Source organism: Benincasa hispida, chromosome 11 (assembly GCF_027475165.1).
Source record: "Benincasa hispida cultivar pf3 chromosome 11, pf3_genome.v1.1, whole genome shotgun sequence".
Lineage (NCBI taxonomy): Eukaryota > Viridiplantae > Streptophyta > Magnoliopsida > Cucurbitales > Cucurbitaceae > Benincasa > Benincasa hispida.
Window position 1 is genome coordinate 88,272,867 of NC_143488.1, and position 13,986 is coordinate 88,286,852.

The 13,986-nt window shown below is 34.1% G+C and overlaps 1 protein-coding gene and 1 long non-coding RNA gene across 5 annotated transcripts; both read left to right on the forward strand.

Moving 5' to 3' along the window:
* Window positions 1-1,277: 1,277 nt before the first annotated feature.
* On the forward strand, window positions 1,278-3,718 carry LOC120089759 (Tetratricopeptide repeat (TPR)-like superfamily protein). The gene has a single exon (XM_039047146.2). The coding sequence runs from the start codon at window positions 1,501-1,503 to the stop codon at window positions 3,538-3,540; it is 2,040 nt and encodes a 679-aa protein (XP_038903074.2). The 5' UTR covers window positions 1,278-1,500; the 3' UTR covers window positions 3,541-3,718.
* A 2,976-nt stretch (window positions 3,719-6,694) lies between these two features.
* Window positions 6,695-13,548, forward strand: LOC150033010 (uncharacterized). Of its 4 annotated transcripts, none has more exons than XR_016524745.1 (3): window positions 6,695-7,085; window positions 7,840-7,938; window positions 13,414-13,548. It is a non-coding gene; the product is annotated as an uncharacterized LOC150033010 (long non-coding RNA). The 4 variants fall into 4 exon arrangements; XR_016524744.1 differs by lacking the exon at window positions 13,414-13,548 and adding an exon at window positions 9,621-10,802; XR_016524743.1 differs by lacking the exon at window positions 13,414-13,548 and adding an exon at window positions 8,065-8,247.
* The last annotated feature ends 438 nt before the right edge of the window (window positions 13,549-13,986 follow it).

Here is a 13,986-nt window from a genome sequence, read left to right on the forward strand (position 1 = left end):
TCAACGCTGATCATCATTAACAAAAGGTCCTCTATCAACCCTTGATTCTACATTCATCATTGACTCTACCACATGATCAACATTAACTGCTTTGAACATATCTATAATCACTACATTAATGTCGACATCATAATCCACTGACATGTCTACTTCAAACACAGACTCATTGTTAACAGCAACTTCAGATAGGTCCACATATTTCCTATTCAACAACCCATCCGTATTGTTTCCTAAATCTAACGAACATACATTATTATTCAATGAACTTAATGATTGCACCTCATTGAAACCCGTGTTGTATCCAGAAATAAACTCAAGTTTAGATGCAAATTTTGGAGCATTTTGGGCCATTTGAATTGGATATGATGGTACTGTACTCCTGGGTTTATGGACTATTACTAGTAATTTTGACACTAAAAGGGCCACTTGAGACACATCATCACCAGTTAAGAAAAAATGGGATCTTCTTGAATACTGATTATAAAGGCAGATACATTTGGTGTAACATTGTACAAACACCTTATAACAAATTTAAACTCAACAGAATTTATCCCACTGGTTCTATATATTTCCCGTAAAAACTCCTCATACTTTATTTTGATGTTGAAAATCAACCCTTTCAGCTGACCCCCTTAATCTTTTCCATCTTCCTTCAATTCACCCCCAAAACAAACAAATATACGAGACATCCCTCAAAAATTTCATATACAAGTTTAGAAAACGTAATAAATTTACTCAAAATCTTGGGGATATTGCATAAACTTGGTGCAACTATATAAATATCTCGCCCAAGTTTTCAAACCCTATACTAAATCTTGGGGGAATTATACTCAATCGTGACTAAGATTATTGAATTTCCATTGAGAATACGTAAATAACCATGAAAACATAAATTATTGGCCTCAACATCATGCAAATAACAAATACATCAAATACAACACATTTACAAAATACAATACCACTATATTTACCTTATTTATTTATTTTTGCATGTATACAAAAAGATGAGACTAGAGGGTTTTAAAGGCTTTTAAACACTAGGGAAAAATTTGGATAATATTTACGAAACTTGTTGAGCAAGTCAATTTTTTCTAAAAATGGGGTATTATAATAATTATGTTATTTTTATATTACTGAGGGCATATTTATAAAATTTATTTTTTATAAATCGAATTTGATATTCAAAAGTTAAAATAATTAATAAAATTTGTAGTCTGATCTCGCCAAAAAAAATTAATTCAACTAGATTTTAGAAGCGTGGTATTTTTTAAATGTAAAAAGTAAAGCGGGCTATTTTGGACCATTTTTCCTCTGGTTTTAGTAATTCTGCAGGGTATTGGCTTGCTAGAGCGGTCTTTTCCCCTACGTTCCCCGGGCTCAAAATATGAGGTAGAAGCCAGCAACCGGAATTTCTACTGGATTAAACATCTCCATCGCCGGCGATTCTTCTTCCTCTTCCCTCCAATTTTCAAAATTATGAACTAATGCCGTTTTATCAAAATGGGCTTCTCTTCAATTCAATTACAATCAACTTCATCCTTCTCTTCCCCCATCCTCTCGTTCCTAATCGAAACCGGAAATTACCCCAAAATTCGCTTCAACAATATCAAACCAAAGCCCAGAACTCGGATTCCAATCCTCAGAGCCTCATCTTCTTCAACATTCAAAGATATATGGAGAAGAAAAATCCCATCTGAAAAATCAACCACAACCCCATTTCCCCTAAAGTACCAACGCAGTGTGAGAAGGCAAAGAGAGTCCTCACATTTAGACCACAGCGTCGACATGGACGAGCTTCTAGCGTCAATTGGGGAAACGAAGAACGAGCAAGAGCTGTACTCGGTTCTGTCACCATACAAGGGGCGGCAGCTTTCAATGCGGTTCATGGTGTCGATTCTGTCGCGAGAATCAGATTGGCAAAGGTCGCTTGCGATTCTTGATTGGATCAACGAAGAAGCTCTTTACACTCCTTCGGTGTTCGCTTACAATGTTGTTCTACGAAATGTGTTGCGCGCTAAACAGTGGGAGCTTGCACATGGGCTGTTCGACGAAATGCGCCAAAGAGCTCTTGCAGCTGATAGGTATACTTATTCGACCCTTATCACTTATTTTGGCAAAGAGGGTTTGTTTGATGCTGCCCTTTCATGGCTACAAAAAATGGAGCAAGATCGTGTGTCTGGGGACCTTGTTTTGTATAGTAATTTGATTGAGCTTTCTCGTAAACTCTGTGATTATTCGAAGGCTATTTCAATTTTTTCGAGATTGAAGAGATCTGGGATTACCCCAGATATTGTAGCCTATAACTCTATGATAAACGTGTTTGGAAAAGCTAAGCTTTTTAGAGAGGCTCGCTTTTTGTTGAAAGAGATGAGGGCTATGGGTGTTGTGCCTGATACTGTTAGCTACTCGACTTTGCTGAGTATGTTTGTTGAGAATGAAAAGTTTTTGGAGGCACTCTCTGTGTTTTCTGAGATGACAGAGGTCAACTGCCCGCTTGATCTTACAACTTGTAATATTATGATTGATGTTTATGGTCAGTTGGATATGGTGAAAGAAGCTGACCGGCTGTTTTGGAGCATGAGGAAGATGGGAATTGAACCCAATGTTGTGAGTTACAACACCATTTTGAGGGTTTATGGAGAGGCCGAGCTCTTCGGAGAAGCGATACATCTTTTCCGGTTGATGCAGAGGAAGGAGATCGAGCAAAACGTTGTGACATATAACACCATGATCAAGATATATGGGTTGTCTTTGGAGCATGAAAAAGCAACAAATCTCGTACAAGAGATGCAAAATAGAAGGATTGAACCAAATGCTATTACATACTCGACAATCATTTCGATATGGGGAAAAGCAGGAAAGTTGGAGAGAGCTGCAATGCTATTTCAGAAGCTGAGAAGCTCTGGCACTGAGATTGATCAGGTCCTTTACCAGACTATGATTGTGGCCTATGAGAAGGCAGGCTTGGTTGCTCATGCCAAGCGTTTGCTTCATGAGCTAAAGCAACCAGACAATATTCCAAGGAAGACAGCGATTACCATCCTCGCTAAAGCTGGTCGTATCGAAGAAGCCACTTGGGTTTTTCGTCAGGCGTTTGATGCTGGAGAGTTGAAGGATATATCTGTCTTTGGGTGTATGATTGATCTGTTTTCGAGGAACAGGAAGCACAAAAATGTTGTGGAGGTATTTGAGAAGATGAGAAGTGTGGGGCATTTCCCCAACCCTAATGTTATTGCTCTTGTCCTAAACGCTTATGGGAAGCTAAGGGATTTTGATAAGGCTGATGCTGTATATATGGAGATGCAAGAAGAGGGCTGTGTTTTTCCAGATGAAGTGCACTTCCAAATGCTCAGTCTCTACGGCGCAAGAAAGGATTACAAGAGATTAGAATCATTGTTCGAAAGGCTCGACTCCGATCCCAATATCAATAAGAAGGAATTGCATCTAGTCGTTGCTAGTACTTATGAAAGAACTAATAGATTTAACGATGCGTCTCGGATTATGAACAGGATGAACGAAATGGCGATTTCAAGAACATGACCCTGAATTCTTCCTTCGTGTACAGTAAAGTTCTACTAACAAATTAGTCAATTATTCTTTACGTATTGAATATCATTTGTAAAATATGTATATTGCCACACAAACTTGGTCAATGAGGCAAAGTTGCTATTGCTGAACCACACTTTTGTGAATGATATTTCATCTTTTGTCACGAAAATTGAAAACTCCTAGAGTTTCATTGTTAAAGATTTTAACCTACTGGATATGGGCGTGTGAGGGAAGAAGAAAAAGAAGAGTATAATATTAATGTTTATTAAGTGGGTTTGAGCAATAGAAATGTTTCTTAGTTAAAATACAATTTGGGTCCATTAACTATTGTGTTTGTGTTAGGATACCACCTAATAAGGAAATACTCAAGAACACAAGAATAAACTCACGTATACAGAGATATGGAAATATATGAAAATATTTTTAAAATATACTATAATATCATATAACAGGTAATAAGATAATTTAGCCTTTCGAGAGGGCTAGTCTCTCCCTTAATTCCCCAAAGGAAAGTCCTTACAAAATATTTCACACCCGTCCTCTCAACCTGCTCCCACTATTTAGGGGTCTTAAGCTATTCCTCAAGGCGTGCTTTACAAAATACGATCACAAAAAAAGTGGGCTCTTTCTCTTCTCTCTCTTTTATTACTATTATTATTATTACTACTACTAATACCTATACTCATAGGTACCTTATATTACCCCACCCTTTTAAGATACCTTATCCTCAAAGTGTGATAACAAAATTTTGATCACGAAAAGAGTTTTTTTTTTTTTTTTTTTTTTTTTTTTTTTTTTTTATATTATTATTTTTTACGAAATAGAACCCAACAGCTTGCTCTCCAATCTTGGAAAATGATTCCTTCCCTTCAGCTTTGAAAAGTAATTGGGCTCTAAATGATTCCCATGGCTTTAACCATATAGTAGCCTACGAACACAAAATCTTCTAGAATTATATTTTTGGATATTTGTAATACATAATAAAATAGGTTAAAAAATCTAAAATATATTACATTTTAAAAATATTTACCAATATGAATGAGTTGACTAGTTAATCTTTGATTTTTTTAATTTTCAATTTCGCCCTTCATTGTCTTATCTTGTTATATATCCATTTTTAGTTTTTTTTTTTTAATTTTCTTTCTCTTCTTCGATTATTGCTTCTTCCCTCTCTTTTTTCATTTTCTTTTCTTTCACAATTTTTCTTTTTCTTTTCTTTTTTTTTAAAAAATTTTTTCTTGTTTTTTTTTTATTTCCTTTTATTTTCTTTTTTAAGTTTCTTCTCTTTCTTCAGTTTTTGTTTATTCTTTTTTTTTTTTTTAATTTTCTTTCTTCGGTTTTTGCTTATTCCTTTTTTTTTTAATTTTTATTTTCTTTCTTCGATTCTTGCTTTTTTTTAAAATTTTTATTTTCTTCTGTTTCTTCCATTTTTGCTTCTTCCCTTATCTTTTTTATTATTTTATTTTATTTTCTTTCTCCAATTTTTTGCTTCTTCCCTTTCTTTCTTTCTTTCTTTTTTTTTTTTAGTTTTTCTTTCATTTTTTGGTTTTTGCTTCCTTTTTTTCTATTTAATTTTCTTTCCTTTTTTCAGTTTTTGCTTCTTCTTTTTCCCTTATTTTTAATTTTTTTTCCTTTATTTGAATTTTTTCTTCTTCTTTTTTTTTTCACAAGAATTATGAGGCTGAGTTCCGTATCCAGGACTTAAGTGACTTAACACCAACAAGTCAATCATCAAGTTTGATTATTATAACAAATAATAAATATAAATAGCAAATGAAAGTCTATTAGTGATAGCCACTAATATTTTCTATCATTGATAGCTTAATCTTTGATTATATTTTTATAGTTAATAGCCATTTATAGAAATCTATCATTGATAGCTAACTTAGTGAATTTAATTAATAAAGTTGAATCTCGAACTAAAATGTAAGTGGAATGCCTAGAAGTTATCATTAATAGCATGTTTATTAGTGATAGAAGCTATTATTGAAAAGAAAAGGGACTTATAAATGTTTGGGAAGGACAAGAAAGGGGCAAAAAGGTGTTCAGTGGCTATGATTGATAGAAGCTACTACTAATAGCATGTTACCAGTGATAGAAGCTAATACTAATAGCATGTTATCGATGATAGAAGCTACCCGATAGCACGTTATCGGTGATAGAAGCTACCATTGATAGCATGTTATCGGTGATAGAGAACTATCACTGATAGCATGATATCAATGAGATCATTGATAACATCTTATCAGTGAGATCATTGATAACATCTTATCAGTGAAAGAAGCTATCACTGATAACCACAATATGAGTGATGTTAGTGATATTGGTGATAAAACTTAGTTGATATCTATATATCGAATTTCTTTCAAAGGTGATAACCAGTTATAGAAGTCTATCATTGATAGTCTTAAATGTTAATATTTCAAGGTTGATTCTAACTGACGAAAGTCTATCAGTGATAACGACTGATAGCTGCTATCAGTGATAGCCATGATAAAAGATTATTAGTGATAATTACTATGGTAATCAAAGTTGTTGGTCTTCTTTCAAAGTTGATCACTATTTATAAATCTATCATTGATAGCCACTGATAGCCTTAAGTAGTAATATTTCAATGTTGATTCTAATTGATGAAAGTGAATCAATGATAGTTATTGATAATTGTTAGCAAATTAAAAGCTAATATTTCAAAATTGTATTAATCTTTCTCAAATTGAAAGCTATCACTTATAGCAACTATCATCAATAACAATTGATGGAAGCTATCAGCGATAGCAGCTGATAGATCAGTGATAACTTTTAATTTGAGAAAACCGGGGAGAAGCGAACAAAATGATGGCTAGACATGAGTTTTTTAATCTTTTATTATTTTTTGATCTATATATACAATTATTTTATTTGTACTACATATTCTATTATTTTGGGCTTGAATTCTATTTATGCAACTAGCCCTATATTTTTCTCAACAGGCACATGACCGGGCCCATCTCAACGCCATTCGGAAAGGTGTTTAAAACTGAGGTTCTTCTTCTCTAATGAGCTAGGCCCACAATCAGCTTACCGTCCAAAATCAGGCAATAACTCACTTTTAATTAGTTAGTACCCATTTCCCATTTATTAGATAAATAATATAATGGGCCCACTTTCTACTTTCCTTCTTCTTTAGCTTTTTACACGACCCATTTTTCATTTGAACAACATGAAAATCGACTAACCTCTTGAGACAAAATTAAAGCTGGTAATTTCTACTAAAACAGACCTCTTCATGCCCTTCCAACCGATTATAATTCCCACGAAAATTAGATTTGCATCTTTCCCAACAATCGGTCCTACCTTTTGACATTTCCCATCACTTCACGAAAGATACAGCACTTACCAGCCTTCATCTTCTTCCATCTCCAGCAATCTTCGACTGAAATTTTTAGGACATACCACCTCTTCTTCTTCCTCCAGCCGCTAGTGACCGCCTCTTTGTCATTCCTCCACTGCGACTTCTCCTGACCTCTACCACGACTTTTGACCACATGGATGCCAACGTACTTTCTTTACTCGGTCGTTTATTCTCTCATGCATTGCCATAATCCATTTTCTTTTCTCTCGATTACAACCATTCTTCCTTTGCTACTGTTGATTGCAACATTTTTTTCATCTCCATTCACACCTTCTCTTGCCATCGACAAGGGACTCTAATCGATCTCCATCTTCCTTAAGTTTCCTTTCTTATTTGATTATCGGTTTCCGATTCCTCTACCATCTCTGCACGTCCCTTGAGGTGGCGTCTTCTTTAAAGATTTTCCTTTGGCCACCCTTGCAAGTGATGTCGGCAACAGTCTTTCTCATCCTTTTCTCTTCGTTTCTTTTAAAACTTGCCGCTATTGAACCATTGTTTCCTCCACCAGAGCCAGCGACCTCCCATTGGACGACCAACCTTCGCCATGCCAGATGCAAACTTAGCCTCTTCAATTACCACTGTTGAACTCCACCTCGTCACAAATCTACCTCCTCAATCCTTCCAATTCCAACGATAATTCATTCTGATCCCTTCTATATCTTCTTTGCGCTTTCATGTTCGCTTCCATACAATATCAACACTTTGATTTACTATTTTATTTTCAAAGAATTTTCATTCTCTATTTTATTTATCTTCTGATAATTCAAGTATATTTTACCTTGTTCTCTGCATCTTTGTTTCTCCCCTTTTTTTTTTGCTTTTCTGTGCCGGACTTTGCTGATGACTCCCTTTTTTTCCTTCCTTCTTGCCTGATCGATGGACTCTACTCCTCCTCTCAGGTGGTGCCTTTTGGTAAGATCTTCGTCTTCCAGCTACATTTCGAACTCGATCGGATAATTTTCGAATAAAGTTTTCTCTCTCTGCTTTAGTGGTTGCTGGTATTCTCTCTTCTCTTTCTCTATTGAGACTCTTTGTTCCTTTGTTGTATTTCCTTCATTTCTCTTTGTATGTCTAACAATCCTCAATCAATCATTGACGATTCATTTCTAAAATTGATGTTCCAGGATGAACAACTCTGATACCACTTTGTTAGGATACCACTAATAAGGAAATACTCAAGAACATAAGAATAAAATCATGTACACAGTGTTGGAGTTGATGCCATAAATCTCATAGGTTCTTATAGTTTGTAATTGTATTGTACAAACGTTTTATTTATTTGATAAAATATATGATGTTTTATTTGATATTTAGTAGTATTAACCCACAAACAAATAAACTAACATCCTAAGTTATCTTTTGTAGCTTAAACATGTATGTAGAGATATACATGTGGATCATGTTTAAGTGATAACATAAATGGTCTGTAGTAGATAGATAAGGGTGGGTACCTTATTCTGGTGACACTACGAATACGACCCGCTTTGTAGATGTTAAAATTGTTGTAAAGTGCTACAAATGATCCGATCTTGATCATTCATGTAGAGACATCTGAGCGGGGGTATTCTATACAAAGAGGTTTATATAAGATCAGACCATGAAATGACTAGTTTCATTATATTAACATCATTCATAATAGAGACTTACTTTTCACTAGGATGACCATAGGTAACATGACCTAATCCTTAGTGGGTTGTGAACTCCTGCCTATGAAGGCGGTCCTTTGATTTGTATGGGTGAGAGTGGCCAGATCGCCGACTCAATAAGTCTACCATTTTGGGAATTCGTCTGATTGGGGAGTTGGGAACACAACTACACAAGAAGGAATTCACTCTTTCCCAACCGTTGGGGTAAGTACATAGATTTCTCCCTTAAGAACTGATTCCGAGGCTTGAATAATGTGACGCCACACCCTCGCCTGGCTCGAGAGTGGTTTGATCATAGGTTGACTATGACTTATTATTCATTAGAGGGATCAATGGTACTTAAGGAGTTAGATGTAATTACAGGGGTAAAATGGTAATTTTGGTCCAACTATACGTACAAGCAATTTGTAAAGAGTCATTGTACTATTGACTGATTATATCCAATGGACACGGAAATATATTTGTAGTACAAAGAATGCAGCTGTCGGTCTTTTGTGGACTGCTCAATAGTTAATGGATGTTGAATAATTTAATTAAAGAATTTAATTAATTATTCAAATACCATTGAAGCCTCAATCTACTCGTCCATGAGGTACCCTCTGTAGCTCAATAGAGATTAAATGAGAATCAATTTTGAATTAATTTAAAATTTTCAAATTAAATGAGGGAATTGATTATATGTGATATAGTTAATTTAATTTAACTATATATGATATAATTACTATAATGTATTTATACATTATAATATAAAATTTATTTGAAAGGAAATAAATATTTGAATATGATTTAAATATTAATCATATGAATTAGATTCATATAATTAAATTTAATATAAACAGGATTTATATGAAATGTAATTAATGAGAAAATTAAAACTCTAAGCTATATTGTTTTAATATAAAAATTATAGATTATGTGTTATACTTGATATAATATATAGTTTAATATATATTATATGATAAGATAGTTATCATATAAATATATATTAAAAGAATTTAATTTAATTTAATTTAATTTTTTGAAAATTATTTTAGGAGGGAGTTACCCCCTTTCTCTCTTGTGGAAGATGTGGTAAAGGGGATGTTTTAACATATTCATCTTCTTCATAGAAGATATGAACACATCGGATGCTCTGTCTGTGTTTTGCCCTAAGAGAAACACACAGAAGAAATCTCTCTTCGTCTCTCACAGACTCTCTCCCTCAACACAAAAATTTTGCAAAGCCCACACCTCTTGCAAATTCTCATCCCCTACGGAGAATACAAAGATTATTCTTGTAATGGTGCCCCTTGGTTTTACTGTTTGTGATCATTTCGGAGAAGAGGATTTATGAAGAAAGTTATTCTTCAAAGGTAAGGGTTTCTTGAAACCTTGATATCTTTTTCTCTTTTCTTTTTTAATTGGCATGCTATAAATTTTAATTGAATTGCATAATTTTTTTTTGTAATTTGTGTTCCCGTGAAAACAAAAAATTGGGACGATCTCCACATTTTCGCTCAGGACCTTCGCAGGTTTCTTCAATTGGTACCAGAGTGGAGGTTTTTTTTTTTTTTTAATTCCAATTCTTTTTTATTTTCCATTTTTTTTATAGAACAATGGTGGATTTTTTCATCTTGACAATTATTCATGTGATGGATATGTTTTGATGAATGAATGTGATTATTGAATGTTTTCGGGATTGGCACATAGATTTATTGCTTTCTTTTTACAATTTAATTTGTAAGGCCCTATGTTTTGAGGCATTTAATTGCGATTGAGTCTGTATATTTGAGTTCTTGAGTCATTCATGAGTTTTCCGATGACGATTCGGAGAAAACGAGGCCAAATTTAGAGGAGAAACGAAGAAGAACATGGTTGTATAGTGCAGATTGTATCGCAACATTGCAACGTTGTGCCCTAGCGTTGCAACGCTGCAATGAAGAATGCGATGTTGTTTTTTTTTTTTTGTAGCATTGCAATGCTGGGCACAGTGTTGCAATGCTCCAAGATGGAAAAACAACCAATTCTCGTCTGATTTCGTTTGTAGGTTGGCTAGTTCGTGTACGGTTCGATTTGGTTCAAGTGATTCGGGTATTGGACGGTTCGATTTGAGCAGTTCAAAGCCCGGTTCACTTGTTTCGAACCGGTTGACTATTAATATGTAATAGTTAGGTGTTTTCTAATTAATTAGATTAATATAAATGTTATATTAATTTAATTAAATGTTAGTGTGTCCAATCCCGATCCAATAATTATTATTATGCATTTGATGTATGATTCTGATTTATTATTATATGTCATAAAATATGCAAAGTAGTAAAAATTTCCACCATAGGTTATGCATATTTCATGCATTACTATTGTAATTGTTATAATATAAAGTTGCATGATTTATTATTTATAACATGCTCATGCATCATATAGTAAAAATGTTATAATATATGCATGCATGCATTAATAACATATACATACATCATTTATATTATAAGAGTTATAATATAGCATATGGATGTATGTTTGGAAGTATGTTATTAATTATTTAATTACTTTAGTATATAATTGTTATGTATGTTAGTAATGAAATGGAATTGCATGAAGCATGTCACTTTTCTAGGGTAATTTATAATTTTTATAATTTTACCTAAGCATGTTTTACTTGCAATGAATGGTTTCAATTTATTTCATTTTTTTAATAAACATTATAATTAAATGAAATTAGAAATTAAAATCAATATTTTAGAATTTCATGCAAACCTAGATTAAATTCATTTTTTTAAATAGTTTTAAAACATGATTCATATAGACCTAAGATTTCTTTTCTAATGAGATAGGAAATTAAATTTAATCTTTTAATCAGTTTAATAGGATTAAATTGGTTCTAATTAAAAGATTAAAAATGTAGTAAATGTATCTATAAGGGACCATTTGTCTAAGGCTAGTTCTGTCTAGGCTGGGGTATATAAGTTGACGAAAACGTAACACCCATATCTGGGAACTGACCTTAAAAGGTGCATTAGATAGATTTGCTATATGCATGCAATTATTAATTAACGTTTATTAAAGTGTTTAATAAACCTATATCAAAGTTGTTTAACTATCCAAAGCAAGTGCTGTTTTTTGGCAAATTTAAACAATCACTTAGTAAAATCAGTAGCCAGATTTTTCTAAGTTAAATAACCCATAAAACGCTCAGTGAGAGGAAAATGGGGTATATGATACTTCATTTTTCCTCTTCACGTTTCTCCCAAAAAGTTCACACATTGATATCTATACTCGGCCTCGAGGCACCTTTAAGTGTCCCTTACGGATGGTGTTTGTATAGATCAATATCAAAGTAAATAGAGAGAGTGTTTATAGTAAGTGGGAGTGGGACGTGTCAACCATCCCTCGGTCTCTCTCATTAGTCTGAAGTAAAGTTTCATGCTCAACCTCGAGGCACCTTTGAGTGTCCCCCTATGGATGGCATTTGCATGACTCTTTATTCAAACTCCAAAGATGGATAAGGTTACTTTAGTTTTTGCCCCAATCTGTTTTTCCCTATTGTTGGCTCATTGGGGCGGAACTCTAGAATCTAAAAGGAGGGGTTATACTTATGAGAAACTATTAAGCGATTTTAATAATTTTTGGACTGAACAATGGTGACTAATAGTTATAGTAACAAGGAGTTGTTCTATCTATCGGTTGAGATTGTCTCATTTCAATGAAGGGGCATCTGAGCACTCTATGATGGCCTTTTTCTTGCCTCACTGAAACATCATTGAAAAATAAATTTCACTTAGGGAACATTAGTTTTTGCTAAATCTTGATTTGTTTTCTAAATGGTTTCATGTACATATACTAATATAAATAATTTGTATGGAATCAATAATTTATTAATTATGACTTCTGCACTCTAAATTTACTTGTTGTTGACAAACATACGAGCGATAATTATACAACCTAGAAAAACACAATCAACACTATTTTGATCATCGACGACCTCCGGTTTGTTCTTATGGAGGACTGTCCTCCTATTCCGGCTCAAAATTTTGCTCGAAACGTTCGAGAGGCATATGAGAGATGAACATGGGAAAACGAGAAGGCCCGCACGTATATCTTGGCAAGCCTTTCTGAAGTCTTAGCCAAGAAACATGAGCCCATGCTCACGGCCCGTGAGATGATGGAGTCCTTAAGGGGAATATTCGAAGAACCATCTGCGCAGCTCAGGCATGATGCTCTAAAATTCATCTTTAATGCCTGTACGCAAGAAGGGGCATCTGTTAGAGAACATGTTCTCAACATAATGGTCCATTTCAACATGGTGGAGATGAATGGCTCGTCATCGATGAAGTCAGTCAGGTTAGCTTTATCCTGAAAACTTTACCTAAAAGTTTCCTGTAGTTCCATAGCAATGCTGTTATGAACAAGATTGATTGACTATAACCTGACTACCTTGCTCAACGAGTACAAACCTTCCAGTCCTTGATGAAAACCAAGGAATAGAAGGATGAGAAAAATGTTGCTTCATCCTCTAAGAAGTTCTACAGAGGTTCGACCATTGAAACTAAGTATAAGCCTTCTTCCTTCGATGCCAAAAAGTGGAAGAAAAATAACGGTGGAAAAGGGAAAGCTAACCCACTAGCTGTTGCACAAAAGGGCAAGAAGGCCAAGATTGCAAAGAGAATCTGTTTCCATTGCAACCAGGAGAGACACTAGAAGAGGAATTGTATTAAATACTTGACAAAGAAGAAGAAGGCCAAGCAAGGCAAATATGATTTTCTTGTTTTAGAAACTTATTTAGTGGAGAATGATGATTCAACTTGAATAATAGATTCAGGTGCCACTAACCATGTTTGTTCTTCATTTCAGGGATTAGTTCCTAGCAGCAACTGGAAGCTAGGGAGATAAGGTGCGTGTAAGAACTGGGTAAGTCGTCTTAACTATGGCAGTGGGAGGACTCAGACTCTGCTTATAGAAATCTTATATTTTATTAGATAATGTACATGTAGTTTATGGCTTGAAAAGGAGCCTAATTTCTGTAAAATGTCTTCTTGAACAACAATATTCTCTTAATTTTCAAGTAAATAAAGTGTTTGTTTACAAGAATGAAGTATTGATTTGTTATGCTGATGTTGAAGTAAATTTGTATATGCTAAGACGGTTAGCAATTAAAGCCCTCCTTAACACTGAAATATTTAAAACTTCGCTAACTCAAAGTAAAAAAGACTTCAAATTTATCCTAAAAAAAATACCCAACTTTGGCACCTAAGATTAGAGTACATCAATCTCAATTATGGACTTCTAAGGGAGTTAGAAGAAAACTCTTTACCGATGTGTGAGTCATGCCTTGAAGGCAAAATGACTAAATTATCTTTTACTGGAAAAGATCATAGAGCCAATGAACCCTTAGAGCTTGTACATTCAGACCTATATGATCTGATG